Source organism: Tigriopus californicus, chromosome 1 (assembly GCF_007210705.1).
Source record: "Tigriopus californicus strain San Diego chromosome 1, Tcal_SD_v2.1, whole genome shotgun sequence".
Classification (NCBI taxonomy): domain Eukaryota; kingdom Metazoa; phylum Arthropoda; class Copepoda; order Harpacticoida; family Harpacticidae; genus Tigriopus; species Tigriopus californicus.
Window position 1 is genome coordinate 12952098 of NC_081440.1, and position 15688 is coordinate 12967785.

Below are 15688 nucleotides of genomic sequence, written 5' to 3' on the forward strand. Positions count from 1 at the left end.
CTTTACAGGGTTTGGAAATCAAATTTCACGGCATTTTTCCTCCCCAAAAACAAGTCATATTTCGAGAGGACGGAGAAGAATACTGCTTTCAAGCCTCCAGACCTGATATAATACCAGACTCTCTGACAAGATAATGACACGCAAGCATGAGAAACCTGCTGCCACAAGAAACACTTTCAATGACATGACCAGGAACAAGTTTAAGGAATTGGACTATCCCCATATTTTGTCAGTATTATTCTGTTTTCGGACCAGAGCTACCTACGTAGGTTGAAAGATTGAACTTGACTCTTGACCAAGCTACCTTGTTCGTACATACGGGTACAGTAGACAAAAGTCCATGGCAAGACTTGATGTCAATTCGAGAGCAAATGGGGCGGTGGCACTCTATGCTAATCTTTCACTGTCGTTTTCAATCATCAACATTCTTTAGCTCCTCATCAGGTTCAGTCAAGTGCTTCCGTCCATCCCTGATCCCTGACATTACAGCCAGTTCATGACAACGGAGACGACTGAGCGGGATGAGTGTGCTTAGTTGAAAGTACTCAGGTTGATTGTAAATTTTGGCTTTCTTAAATTATAAAAAAAGATAATTTTGCTGACAACCGAATGATCAATTACTTCAATGTTGTTCTTCCAATTACTTGATATTCAAAATATTGTTTTCCGTATCAAACTACCTTTCCGTTGTCTGAGTCTCATTAGTCAGAAGAAAGTGTAGATGTATAGACTCTTTCATGTTTCCGAACGCAGTTTCCTGCCCAAATGTGGAGCTGTCCAGTTTTCACTTGAGGAGAACAGAGACGACATCATGCACACAAAGCTTGAAAGATGGAATTGCTCAAATTACTTTCGGACAAACTACCCATTATTGTTGCCAGCCATGCCATGCTTCGAATGCGAACTGACCGGCGTGGAACAACAAGAACAAGTCGTATCAGGGCAGAAAAATGATCGTTTTTTCCACACCCTAGCTCGACTTCTTTTGACACGACATCTTGGGCCACTTTAACACGCTTTCAAACTGAATATCCGACTCATCGAGTACCGACCTTAACGACCTCCTCGATAGAGCTTGTTGACTTTTATGTTGGGTACGTATTACGGCGGATCATATTATCACTCACGGAGAAACCTGGCCGATCTCCCGAGCAGATGACATTTGAACCCCGTTCAGTTCCCTCAATGACTTGTGGTCTGGTCGGTTCGAGGAAGGTGGACGTTGTATTATTTGTGATGTCTCTCGACACTTGACCTATGAATGAAAGGAATACAATCACATCCTCTGCGGGACTACTTAATTCTTTTCTTTTTTTGCGAACTTCATAACCGCTTCGACGAATTTTATTCTCTGTAGTATTTAAAAATAGATTGATATATTCTAATCCTTCTCATCCCCTAACCTATGGTTTTATTTTTATTTCTCTGGGCCTTAAATGCTGGTGTGGAATTGTTTTTGAAATGTGACCTCGAGACTGAACATGTATTGAAATAAGGGCCTCTAAGTAATGCGGTTTGATCTAATGAGACATGGTTGAAACTAGAAGTAATAAGTTAAATTCATTCAGTAGTCCTGGGCGGAAATTCTGCGGATTCCCATTTCTGTCTCCTGTCTACATGAAGCAGGTTTGGGGAAGTTCGCCATCGCTCTCCCCAGAATTGCAAGTTTCTTGTGAAAACTGCTATCTCAAGCATTCATGATTAAACTTGGTCATTTGGCCAAAAGTGCTTATGAGACCCTGGCCTGCGATCTTGCAGTTTTTGGCAACCTAATGGAAGCTACATATGATTTACCATCAACATTCCCATACACAAGAATAGGGTTTGTGAGTAGTAGTAAACCAAACATCTGTCAATGCTCCAGAGAGGTGAGAGGAAGCGGTAAATAAACAACTAAACAAATGTTCTCCATCACATCACTGATTTGTTATTTGACTCCTGCTTGGCCATGTGCTGGCCGTTAGTGTACGTACATTGCACGTAGATCCCAAAAATGGGACTTCCAATCCGTGTGTGCAGCGTATGTACTGTAGGCATATGGATGTGCTGTCTTTCCGTATTTGAACCCGTGGACAATGAAATGACCCCCGAAAAAGACATCGAACATGAACCACAAAGAGAAACAAGTTGAGCTGAAACCCAGAAAGAGCATATCACTTTGAAATCAAGGCGTGAAACTCAAACTCAATGGGCGAATTGAACCTTGAATGGCGGTCGTCACCGGATTTTTCTGACACACCATTGAGCAGGATGGAGCTGTAAACGGAAAATGCCGACGAGGACCCGCCTAACTCTACTACTATACAGTAGTAGTACAGTGGGTGGATGGACTTTGAATGCATATGGAGGAAAACGAGGGTGGTGATGGTGGTGGTGGTGGTGAATGCCAGCAAATAGCTCATGTTTCCGCTTCTTCCACGTGATTGGGCACAAAATTAGCTTTCATCGCTTTGACGGTGAAACGAGGAGAACGACATAGGAACGTAGGTACAGTGTGGGTAGGTAGGTACTCACAGTACCTCAGTTCCCCACTTCAAGTCCAAGTCTCGTTGAGTAAGAACTGCACAAAAGCCTCCTCGGACGTGAACAACGGGGAGAAACAAACTGCAGAATTCTCCCCCAAAACGCAAAGATGCAAGCAACTGTTTCGATGAGCTTGACTCGGAATGTGAGTTGATGTGAATTGAAGTTTGTTTCCAGTTTGGGGGGCTACCTTTAGACACGAATTCTTTGGGGGTTCTTTCGTTCTTTTCTTCGTTTTGCCCAGGGATGAAGTGGTTCACAGAGAGGCTAATATATTCCGTCAACCAGACGTTTTGATGGATTAAAGATTCAGTTTCACCGGGGTGCCGACGGTCCATCCGCCCAGGGATGTACGACAAAGCCCCAGTGGGTTACCACCCGATATAATACAAGATGACACTCCCTCTGGCCAACCCTGGGTAATAGTGGAGCTCACCAAGCTCAGGTCAGCCCCGGGATCGAAGATTGGACCCTATCCTGAGTTCTGACCCGGACTCGATAAACCCCAGGTTAGCACCCGGACCGATGTCCGTCGTGCGTCGTCTTTGGAATAGACATTTCTTGACGTTTATAGACTTCGCTTCATTGAGCACTGAGAGGCTCTCAACCCTTTTTTGACTCCTCAATGGCTCAATGAAGAACAAACCCTGGGTGACCTTGTTTCTCGGGATCCCGAGCCAAAGTCATTTGCCCCGAAGTGACGCGAGCGTTGATCAATATCGCTAAATGCACTTTCTTTGGTTCGTACCGGAGCAATCAATATTCGGTCACGTCACGTGGGAGAAATCCGTAGCGACTCTCCTCCTCTCATTTGTCTTGGTATGCACTTGACGAGTTGTGGATGATGATGCTGATGAAGATGCATTCATGACCAGCTCGCCTGAGAGCGAAGATGTCACCGAAGGATGCGTTCTAATACCGAGAAACCCTCTCAAAACAATGAGAGGAGGATGCATTGCAGTCCTAGAGGCGGAACGAGTGCATGAATCGCCTGTCAAGTTCTCATTGAGATGTTTGACCAAACCTCGCATTATCCAATGAATTGACCAAGGGAAATTGCATCCCCGTTTGTGTTTGGTCCACGATACCCACGTCCAATCACAATTTGGGCGTCCGCTTCTTTAGACTTGATTTGAAATCATTAGTCATTTATGAGACTATAAGGCCTTATACTCCAGTGGATGGCTTTATTTGGCTATGGGATGGTGGGCGACCCTCCGTGGTCTGCATAACGACATCACGACACTCACTCGACCGACGAGTTTGATGAAGAAGTAGTGGACTGAAAATGCATGGAGACATCTCACCGATACTCTCAACATCAGAGCGGAGGATATTCGTTTCAAAGGCCGAGATCGTTCTAGGTAGAGAGACCTTCAATGCCAATGTTTTAGACTTGCATGCAAGCTCCAACCATGGCTGATTGTTTTGATAAATTGCCAAAGTTAGGACGACAGTATACTAATCTTGTGACCTAGATAAGACAACCCAGTATCAATTAAGTGTGTACTTGCTAATGAGCCTCTTTAAGTCTGCGCGCATGTCCCTCAAAAACCTTCCTTGTGACTGGTTTCTAATAAATGGCTGTTGTCATAGAACGATGGGTCAACGCTTAATTTTGACCAAAGAAGACAGGATGCAAGTTCGTAGAGGTTCCAGTCTATCTTACTCCTATTTAAGTTAGGTTTACATTGACGATTATATCATTAAGAAACCATCCCATTAGAATCATAAATGCCGGGTGAGTGGGCTCCGGTCTGAGTTTTGAGAGTGGCCAAGTTATTCCGAGGGTATTTGTGATTCCAACCGGATCATGAGTTCTAATGCTTATTGACAGACGTCAAATTTGGGAGGATAAAAGGGTTGGTGGAGCTGTTTAAGGCATTGACGAGAGAATGTGACAAGGGTACAAAACCAAAAACCGACTTGAATCGATATCGGCGGAAGTGAGCACATTGCATTCCCAATCCAAGCTCAATTGTACGTGTGTGGGGCACTTGAGCGTGTTTATGGACAATAATTCAGTCTGGTAATCGGCAAAAAATGGCGACAATGTCAGTTTTCAACACCCTTTCTGACAAGAATTGAGCATGTAAAATTTGTGTACTCCCGCTATTTGAACAAATTAAGCACGGCTTCAAGCCAGATTAGATCTCTTCGCCTTACGGCGGCTAGCACTCGAAACCTCAGTGCCGTGCTACTTGGTCATGGAATGTTTTCCTCCATCGAAATTGTGACCGGTCCTATGATCCTCCTCCCTTCAGTCCAGAATAAAGGACTTCTGCAAGGTCTGTATTAGCCCGGCAACCAGCATTGTCGGACCTCCTGAAGCAATAAACACCATCAGTTAGTGGGGTGTAGCCCAAGAGTGCAGCTCGCCTTGGACGTACCTTCTCATCAATAGGGTACTTGGGGTCCTTCTCGTTTGCTCTTAGATTCCTCATTGAACAGGGTGCTTTCATGTCTCTGGTCTGCCAGATATACCTGCGGATGAGGTCAACCCGACTTTAGAGGCACCCGGTGAGTGCTCAAAGTATTGTGATGTGTCTCTCAAACAGCAAGAGCCAAAAATCTTGATCCGAAAAAGCGCTCTTGTCGCACCCGACCATCACAAACCAACAGTGGATCGGCAGACGAATGGTCGGATGGTTGGACAGCACCACCACCACCACCACTACCACCACTGCGACCACAAGAAGAGCGGTATTGACTTTTCACTGGCCTAATGATTGATTATTGATCCAGAAATGAGTTTTTTTTATCAACCTCGGCAATCACAAAACGTTAAGATGGACTTGGTATTCCTCAGCCTCTGGGATGACTTTGTCAAACGGCTAGTGGAATGGTATTAGATAATCTTGGATGGTTCTTGCCTCCTGATTAAACTGTTGCCCTAAGCTTTTGTTCGAGGAGCGGTTGACTTCGGTTAATCCTAACCGACTAGCAAGTTTGAAGCAGTGTTTTCGAAGGGGAATAGATTGGGTCACTTGGAAGAAAGGGCTTTTGTGCGCATGTCACAAGGAATACCACGACCTAGCGATCAAGTGACTTACTCACTCAACCAGCACTTCACCTATCAACCTACCCGAAGAACTCTTTGAGGACCAACCGCCAAACAATGGCCAGGCAACTTTGGGCGATCGTGGATCGCCACCCTCGAATCATCAGCATTTAGGCCGCACGAAGATGACGTCTACTTTAATTTGAACGCCATTTCTTCTTAATCGGCTGATTACCTCTCTCTGATTACCTCCTCATTGATGCTAGACTGATCGTCGAGGGCGAACATAGTTTTGTACCAAAACAACAGACCAACGAGATCGAGCCAATCATTTAGGCGTGCTGACCGAATATAATTAGTAATTACGAAATTGCCGTGGTGGCAAGTGGAAAACTACCCAATGACGCGGTATCGGAGTCTCCAATTACGACACTGACTTCATCAGTAACCTTCTAATTAACTTCTGCTCTCCGTAGATGTGGTTAGATCGTGAAGCATTCATATATAGATATATTTCTACTAATATGAGATCATGTATGTTACATGCATGGTAAAAGAGGTGTTCTTATGATGAGATATGGCATCGATGAAAGAAACCAGGAGGAAGGTTTTAATGTTGATGTCCAGGGTGACCCAGATTAGGGTTGAGTTGCAGTTGATTTGGAGTACTTCCATTCCAACTTTGACATTGCTGAACATATTCCAAGGTCCTTTGATAGGAGTCGCCATTGGGGCCAACTTGAGCCGAACCTCGGTTCCAATCCCACGCCTGGTTCCATTGGGATTGCTGACCCGCCCATTGAGAGTAGTTGTAGGGTTGTGATTGATTGTAATAAGGAGATTCTCCTGTGGGATTATAATTTGGACCGCTCTGATACCCGAATATGTCCCATCGGTTTGCGGGTAAGCATAATTTTGGGCTGGAAAGCTCTGAGAGGGGTTGGATTGGGATCGGACTTGGCTTTGAGCCCCATTGTATTGCTGTGGAAGGAATTCATTCTTAGTATCAATTTGTCCATGTCTAATGGGGAAACATTACTCAAACATACCATAGACGGTGGCTGAGGGTGTTGTTGAAAGTTGCCCAACATTTGGGCAGGAGTGGCTGGAGCCGTGTCCACGTGTGAACCAGTTTTGTATCGGGCCATTTGATTGCGAACGCCGAAATTTCTATCCAAGGCACGAACCGGATCAGAGGCTCGTCTAGGGGTGCCATAGTTGTTGATGGGATTGAGATTGGGATTGGCCACACCGGAGTCGGACATGGCGGAATGTCGACCCGAGGAGTCCATATTGACCGACTGGGACAAGGTAGCTCCAAGGCTGGGATTAGTCATAGACTGGGCTTTCTGATGAAGTCGGTTTAGTTGATTGCTCAAGCCGGTGGGGGCCACAATGGTTGAGCTGACAGATTCTCTCATAGAGGATCTTCTGGAGCCATCCGCAGATATGGGATCCCAAGGGGAATTCATTTGAGCTCTCGTGGACAAATTGGATACCTGAGGGGAAAAGTGGCATAAGGTGACAAACACTTCAAAAGGCTTCGAACGAGGCCCTTTCTTACTTGAGACATGGAAGAGAGCTCGCTACATCTTCGGCTATCATTTAAAGCTGAGACGTGGTCCGACCTCATACTACCGTAGCCTTCAGTGCTACTGGTCCAGTTGCTGTCCCGTCTTTGCTCAGTATTCAAAACTGTCGTGGTTGAGTGTTTGGTCTTTGTGATGCCTGGTTTGGTTCCCTTCCCTAAATGGCTGCTGGTGGGATAAGTCGTGGCCTGGCATCCATTGACATTCACTCCCACGTTCCCGATGGAGAGCTTCTCAATGCTGCGGTTGATCTCGCCCAAGACTGCCGTCGACCCGTTGACCCTTTTGCTGGCCTTGGCCTTGGCATTGATTCGATTAACGAGACGATCATCGTAGCCACTGGTCCTTCCGACGTCGTTCAAATCTCCATTTCCGACCCCAATGGCGGCAGCCACCGCCATCTGAAACAAGCGAGTGACACGTTCAAGAATTTTACCGCTAGAGCGAGCGATGTTCATCAGGCGATTCAACTCACATTGATGTCATCCGTTTCTTTGATGTCCCAATCGTTGGTTGACTCCGACATGATGTCATTGGCCGTGGTGCTAACGTTATTATCACTGATGGGAAGACCGATATCACTGTTGGCTGGAGGTTAATCATGAGAGATTGGATTCGAGTTTGGCAAGCGTACATCCGCAGGCGATAACGAGAGGGGAGAGTTCTGCAAAGTTTCAAGATCAAATACTCGGAATGTGATTTCCGAAAAAAATCTCCACAAACTAAACCATGTTCTAGGTAAAATTGACAATCGAATTAATGTCCTTCAATTAGGAAACTATGTGGGTTTGGCTACGTTCCCAAATATGACTCTTTATGTCCAACGGAAAGGCCGAAATAGTGCACGAATAGCTGGCAAGTCAGTTGTCAAAACATCTCGGGAGTCTGACATCTCGCATACCTCGAGTTTAATTCCCGATTGTCCAGTAGCTTGATTGGAATGTTTGGCTCTGGATTTTCCAGAGCTGTCACCATCAGGATTGTGGCTTGATCCGTCCTCATGGCTCTCTCCTTTGTGGCGCTTGGAAGCATAGAAATCCGCACCATGGACAGTTTTGACGTGTTTTCGCAATGACGAGGGATCCGTGTAGCGCTTGGTGCAGCCGAGCGCCTTGCAAGCATAAGGTTTCTGAAGCAAAGACATTATTATCGATAATTCTTCATAAGCCAGCAATGTGGCGCAACGAGTCGTCACGAGATCGAATCAGAGGATGAGATAACTTCCTTGAACGAGGGCTCAAATGAATGACACCTCGGAGGTACTACTATCCTAAACGTCAAGGAAGAATACGAGGGAACGAGACCGAGGCCATTAACTGGTCATGGGCACTCACACTCACACTCCTGATGCTCCTCGTCCTCTCCGACGGAAGATGCATGTAAGTGAGACAAATAGTTAAATGTGGCTCGTTCGAAAAGGAAGGAAGAAAAAGCCCCTTTTTTATCTTCCACAGCACAGGCGACACTCACGACCCTGTCGAGGAAGACGGACCCTGTGCAGTTCTTTATAACCCAACCTGACACACACAAAAGATTTGGAGGTCTGCTTTTAACTGGCCAACTTGAGCGGGACAAGATTTATGGAACTACTTCGGAAAAGGCTGGTTCGACAATCAGAAAAAACGGGAGGGATGATGTCCACGGCAAACTCCGAGGTAAACTCAGTCAAAGGGTGTAAAAAAGTTAACAGTTCGGCTCCATGTGAGTGAGTGAGAGAGTGAGCGAGTGAGTGAGTGGGTCTTCCAGGTACGAGGTACAGTAGACAGAGAGAGAGGCACTATACCTATGTGGAGTCATTTGACCTGGAAGCCAAAGTAATTTGTGCGCCCTGGCCAATCACCACCAATACGATGCATTTAACGAAGGAAACCTCTTAAGGTCTGATTGATAGCGTCATAATTTGAAATGGTTCCAATCCCTGATTTGTTATTGCGTGATTTCTAATACGGATTGGTGGTGATCAAATGCGAATAAATGGTGTTATGGATCTTGACAGAAGACTAGACAAGACAACCACGGAAAAAAAAATCTCCACATTTAGAGAAGGAAGTATTTGAAGAATTTCTGGATGTCGTTATTCCCTCCCTGTGTCCATTGTATTCTAAACGTGTTTCAGACGACCGAAAACTGTATTGAGATGTCATATAAATTGAGGGACCTCCTGCAGAATCACCTAAAATGTTGGCTAGCCCATGTCAGTTTATGTCTTGATAGCCCGCCTGAACCCACCCTGAAAAACCACTGGGAAACCACGAACCCAATGACAAACTACCTAACAAAACGCCAACCGCACAAATTCCAACAAGTTTTGGGCAGTCAAACAAAATTCTTCGGTGGAAATGCCGCATATTGGTACTCACGTACAGCACACAAACGTCTCCTTACCTCATTGGAATGGGTTCGATTCTGATGCTTGGCACGATCAGAAGCATTGGAGAAGGCCTTGGCACAACCGGGAAATTCACAGACGTATGGTTTTTCTCCCGTGTGAGATCGGAGATGAGTCTTCAAGTTCTCCAAACGCGAATAGGCTTTTGAGCAGGATTCAAACTGGAAATTAGGCAAACCCATTGTCATTTGTCAGCCAGTAATATTATAGCTAGCTGAGAGGGTGATTGTCATTAGAGATAATGCCGACTTGAGTCCAGAAAATAGGCTCGAGCAAAGAAATTGGGAGCCTCCTTGTTTCTCCAGCTGTGATTATGACCCAGGCTCAAAAAGCCATTCCGGAGGTCAAGAGAGAGAGAAGAGAGAATTTCTTTCCTAAACCCCAACTGATTTGACAGAGTCGTAAAAAATCAACATAAACATTAATCTCCAGTGAAACGAGAAGGAGAGAGAGAGAGAAAATGCTCAAGCTTCTCCGACTTTCAAAGCCTACGACGACGTCTATTGCCGTCACAACCTCAATTTGACAAGCAATTCTTGAAATTAAACGCTCCAAAGGAAGGGAGTGTGTGCTTAGCCATGATTTATTGAGACATAACCTTGTGTCAGTCATTTATCAAGACTTAGATAAGGTAATTTCTAAGTGGTTCCATGGTCTAATGCATACATTTAGAGCTTGAACTTCTTCCTCGGTGTGTGTGAAAGGTGACTAGACTTGTTCGTTTCCTTGGCAAATCTTCTATCTCAAGCACATTTTGGGGTGGGGGTCGACATCCTACGCCAAGAGACTGATTTCCACAACTCCTCCCAAAACAACGGACTCCCCAAATTGAGGATATTCTAGAGCTTGATTTCTGACCTTGTTAAGAATCAGCAGTGGGTGATTTCTTACCGTGCATCGATGAGGTTTCTCGCCCGTGTGTCTTCGCATATGAACTACCAGCATGTATTGAGCCTTGAATGGTTTCTCGGCTCTTGAGCAAGTTTGCCATTGGCAGATGAATAATTTCTTGTTTGTCCCGATATGATCGTTGTTCAGATGTTTGACCAAGTCATCCTGAGTCCCAAATTCTTGATCACAACCCCTCCAGTGACAATGAGTCTCTACGAAATCTGGCTCTTCTTTCACATCGTCTTTGTCACCCGTACTTGCGTTACTTGGAGGAACCCGCAAGGAACTAGTTTTGGACCCTTTTATTCGCTCTCGAGGTGAAGTATCACTACTATCGTCATCCTCCATGGTACTTGAGACCACGTTGGACGAGTGTTCCGGGGTCATCTTTGGATTGGCCAGAGCATTGGAAGGAGATGAGGTTGTGGTTGTGGTCGTGGGAACCGAAGAGGCTGAGGTGAACAAAGGAAAGTAGGGAGAATGTAGGGCGGCCGCAGATGAGTGGAGGAACGAGCTCGTGGGAAGATACGGTGAGCTAGCACTTCGTAATAGATGAGCTTGCAATTGCTGAAGATGAGCATTAGCCGCATGAAAGCCCAATGCAGGACTCATCGTCCCTAGAAAAATGTTGACCAAAAATGTTAAAAAAAGGAAATTATCCTTTTTTATCTAGGTTTCGAGAGTTGCAGACTACAACTTGCGCGACTATCAAAGTAGGGACATTTTTTCTGTTAGTCTCTCAACCCACAAATATTATTAGCTTGCTCACCGGGTGAAAGATGACCGTAAGAACCACTTGAGGAAGCACTGCCGTTCAGGGGTGAGTTGCGAATCAAATTAGCCAAATCCATTTCAGAATATGGAGAGGCTGATAATGCCCTTTTACGCGTCACACGGCTAGCAGCAGCAAATCTCGAGGCTGGAAAGCAATATTTGTTTACAACAAAAATATTGCAAATCTTGTTGCAATAATTGCTGAGGTAATCAAACTATTTACCATCAAAATGTAGAGGGTCAACCAATCCGGCGGATGCCTGAAGTTCTCCCAGTCTCTGAGCTGCCGCATTGAGATACTCTTGGTGACCAGAAACTGCTGCGGCTGCGGATAATCGGAGAGAAGCCGTAGGCGAGTGGTGAAGGGCGTTCAAGTAATTCGGACTAATAGAATGTGCATTGGGTGGCAATCCAAGCATGGCGCTGGACTCAATTGAGTTTATTGGCGGAGCAAACCTGAAATAGGATCAAATTCTTTAATCCCATCATTAAGATTATCATTCACTGTCATCCCAAGATTTGACTTGAAGCCAGGCTGAATTCAAGCATGTCATCAAATTAAGACAATGATGCACCCTCGTTCACGGAGGCTCTCAGATGAAAATATCCTTCCAGTAGTTTGATCACGATGCTTCATTCACATCATGGTTCTAATCAAATCCAGCATATCTGAAACCGTTCCAGTCATTGTATTTTTTCGAACAAGCCAGTTTTTCACGTTTCGAACGTATCTGTGCAAGAACTAGCGGAGAAAACTGGTATTTTCAACAGACTTCTTGATTTGACCCTTCCTATCTTGTTAAAGAATCAATCATTCATTCTTAACATACCTACCAATTGTTCGAATTCATCAAAAAATTTCAAGAATTTACCGTCCAAGAACCAGACAACAAGTTACGTTCGCACGTTTCTCAAGATCTGGCCTAGGCCTTCAAAGTCAAATAGTCATCTTTGAAATCACGTGTTCTAAGATCCTCAGGCCAACTCTTTAAGAATGTCAGGGAAATGAGCTGTTTAGCACTTCACGTACGTACTACGTTGTACGCACATGTAGTACATGGATAAAAGGTGTAAACAGATATTTGCTACTTTATAGCCCATCACTGCATTTGTTGACATTTTTCCCTTAATTGCGAGGAATTTCTTTCGATCTGAAAAGTACCTGGATTGTGTCTCGTTAAACTTGCTTGCAAACAATCGGTTGCTTTCACACTGGACAAATGCATTGCGATGCAAGTGGCAGGGTGTCTCTTTTCTTTCGGACGATTTCAACGATCATGGGTAACTTAATGAGCTTGAAGGTGGCATGCCTGAGTGTCTTTCAAATAGTTGCACGCCTTCATTCCGTCCAAAACATCGTTTATTTTACCCCGGAATGGAAAAAAATGAGTGCAGAAAAGGCGATAAGCGAGGTAACAAATAGACGTATTTTAGGTCAGCGTGGGTAAAGGTCTTTAGGATCGCACTTTATTCAACAAAGTCAACCAGATATAACGTATAATCAGCGAATGAACTCGATAAAAGGATTGAATCTTTTGCGCGATCAGACATATCTTTAATCACTTCTAGTTGTACAATGTAACTCCTCAAAGAAAAACTATTTTGCAAATATCCAAGCGATTCCTTGACACTCATTCACTGCCTACGATATGGTTTATGTACTCGCAATAGGGCCCAACCCTGTATTTGCGTATTAGATTCGTGTGTTCCTGTATCTTTAACGGGTTTCGATAAGCTGGATTATCACCAATAGAAATAACCCTTGACAAGTTGCTAAAATGTACGTGACCACTGGATGAGGTTCTGTATTTTTTTGGATTTCTGATTTTGTTTGACGCTCGATGATGATTATAAGTAAACGAAAGTATTTCCAACAATTGACAAGTCATTTGTTAGTGAAAAGAGAGAAAATTTCGGGTGGTGGAACAATGGAGTTGTTCACCGGATAACACACAATCCTTGTCCACCAAGATCCCATTAATTACGTCGTCATGTCAAGTGATCTGTTTCTGGACAAGCTTAAACCCGGGGATATATATTCGACATTCTTAGTGGACAGCTTCAATCTGGCAAGATGGCGAAGGAATTGGGCCAGACACATATCCACCCGGAAAGTCAGGGCCACACAATGGCCTAAGGTTCAATTACGTCTATCTTTATCATCAAAATTACACCTCATTGGAAGTGGCGCTCAAGCCTGAAGGTGTGAGTGAGAGATGTTATAATTTATTAACTCCACTCACTGGTGTTCTTTCATTTTTCCTTTGAGAAGGTGATACGATCATACGAGGGGTCGATTGCTTGTGAAGCCAGCTCGATCGATACCTTCTTCATCCTCGACTCATTTTCCAGGAATTTCCTTGCACGGCCATCTCAGCTTGCTGCATTCATTGAAGTCTTTGTTCAAAGAATCAGTGCTGAGACGGCCAAGACTACAGAAAAATAAGACATTGCTCGGGAGGAAAGCCAGAGAAGCCCAAGGAGGCTCTCAAAGAAGTCAAAGCCACGAGTCTTAACTAATAATCACTGGATGCTCCCCACTGCGGGATCTAACGAGGAAACCATCAAAAAAGTTCCTCAGGGCTCAATGCTAAGACCCCTCTCTCCGTCTCTGTCGTTCTTTTGCTTGGACGACGACTGATCAGACCAAAAGAGGGGGCTAGAGATGGGTTTGGGGAGGCTGGCCCCTACTGGCCCTACTGTGCCGTATGTAAGGTCTCGAGACAGAATGGAAGCCCATAACAAAAATTACCCTCAAATTGAGACGATTCACTCAAGCACCCATCAAGACATTCAATCTTGGATGATACTCGTACCCGACCATCGGAAACCCATGATCAGCTTACCCTTGGTTGCCATTGGACTGTGACGTGTTGTTTGGCTGAGTGGTGGTCGCTGTCATTGGATGTTGCCAAACATGGGCCCGTGGATCGCCCGGCATGCCCGGGGCAAGGCCGGGAAATGCGGCAAAGGCCGAGGCCGGGAACTGGAGAGGAAAGCCATTCTTGTCCAACATGGTGATAACTTGTTATTTATTGAACTGTTTCGCAAGCTTTCATGTTGTTCAGCCTCCTCAGTTGAGAGTTAGCCGGACTCGGGAAGTGAGCTTGCACTTATGCTAATCCTGGATTCAATTTCCCTCCCTCTTTCACTCGGGATTGCTTGACACAAAGTCAAGGAGGGAAGTGTGAGGAGTGAGGGAAAAGTGAGAACATCTGAGGAATTTCAGAATTTCAGCCTTGTCGTCGTGGTCGCTTGACTCCTCGTGGGCTCGTTGGGGAATCGGATTTCCCCTTCACTTCACAATCTTAATGCACTATTCTACTCACAAGGGATAACGATAAGAATGATGCTCACTAAAATTTGTTGTGAGATGGCTCTCGGCCCATTTGTAGGAGGCTTTAGGCAGAGAATTAGGAGGAGGAGGAGGAGGAGCACGAGAAGTAGCCAGAAGCAGGATGCAGGCCTGTGCAAAGTCCATTGATGATGTCTTGCAAGATGCAAGTTTGAATGTGCTAAACCACTCTTGTCATCGATAGAATTCTGTCAATATTTGCTTCCAAACACCATCACTGTCACTGAGAGCTCTTGTTCAAGCACAGAGTAGTCTCTCTCCCTGGACCGTCGTTCGTTGGGATGTTGTTTGTCCAGAACCCATTCAGACACTTCCAATGCTCTCTCAGTGGTGATGTCTTGGGAGGGAAAACAACCCTTTACCTCTCATCCACCCACACCGAATACCCAAGTCCTTGGAGCACATCAACAACACCAATCTCACAATGGGCCAATACGAGCACCTCCTCTCCCCCGTGACAACTCTGTTCCCCACGTTTTGCCCATGGATCTTGCTCCCACAGGGGTAGTAGTGGATATGTATGCATTCCTCCTTCCAATCCTCCCCAAGATCAGTGACCCACCACAGTGTTTGGAGCTCCCTCAATCAACCATACCAGATCCACCACCGGTCCAACCCGACCGATCGGCTCAAGTTTGCCTTCAAGTCACCTGAAGAACCCGGCGAACTCCAGACCTGGACCCACTTCCATCCAGACCCCGAGTTGCGGAACAAAGAGGGCGCGTTACATCTCGGGCTTGCCCTCACACATTGATGGGTGATGAGCCGATCTTGGGCGGATTGGACGGCAGCCGCCAGCACCTCTAATCTAATGGTCTCTCAACAGAGCTGCTTAGGTGAATTCGTCGGAGGTGGGCCACTGCCCTCACAGGCAGATTGGAGTTGGGTGGGCCCCGGTGGGCCAAGGTACGAACGGATCCGAACAACGAAGAAACGAACGAACAACCGAACGAACGAACGAGAGGAGGACCGCTGGAAGAACCACTGACGAACTGGTCAACCCCATCCTGCTTGGACAGATCCCTCTGGAGTACAAAGCCAGAAGAGGGAATTGGTTGTCTCTATCATATACACAACGGAACATGGGAAAGGTGAACTAGAGATTGCAGCATCCAATTGAGCAGAATTGGACGTGAATATTTCTTTGAAGGGCATCTTAATGGATG

The 15688-nt window shown here is 45.5% G+C and overlaps 1 protein-coding gene across 1 annotated transcript; it reads right to left on the reverse strand.

The window, feature by feature from the left end:
* Positions 1 to 7372: 7372 nt before the first annotated feature.
* LOC131882921 (zinc finger protein GLI2-like) lies at positions 7373 to 14506 on the reverse strand. Its single transcript, XM_059230215.1, has 8 exons — positions 14014 to 14506; positions 11391 to 11623; positions 11163 to 11312; positions 10394 to 11010; positions 9499 to 9663; positions 8015 to 8242; positions 7589 to 7777; positions 7373 to 7514 (listed from the first exon to the last, which is right to left on the reverse strand). Exons 1-7 carry the CDS (start codon positions 14181 to 14183, stop codon positions 7709 to 7711), a joined length of 1632 nt encoding a protein of 543 aa, XP_059086198.1. The 5' UTR covers positions 14184 to 14506; the 3' UTR covers positions 7373 to 7514; positions 7589 to 7708.
* Positions 14507 to 15688: the final 1182 nt, after the last annotated feature.

Excerpts from the sequence above, each read along its gene's own strand:
- LOC131882921 (XM_059230215.1), bottom strand. The coding sequence starts at position 14,183 with ATGTTGGACAAGAATGGCTTTCCTCTCCAGTTCCCGGCCTCGGCCTTT. Across the intron at positions 11,624-14,013 it reads CAGTCCAATGGCAACCAAGG|GTTTGCTCCGCCAATAAACT; the intron begins GTAAGCTGATCA and ends ATCCTATTTCAG. Across the intron at positions 11,011-11,162 it reads TTACGGTCATCTTTCACCCG|GGACGATGAGTCCTGCATTG; the intron begins GTGAGCAAGCTA and ends ACATTTTTCTAG.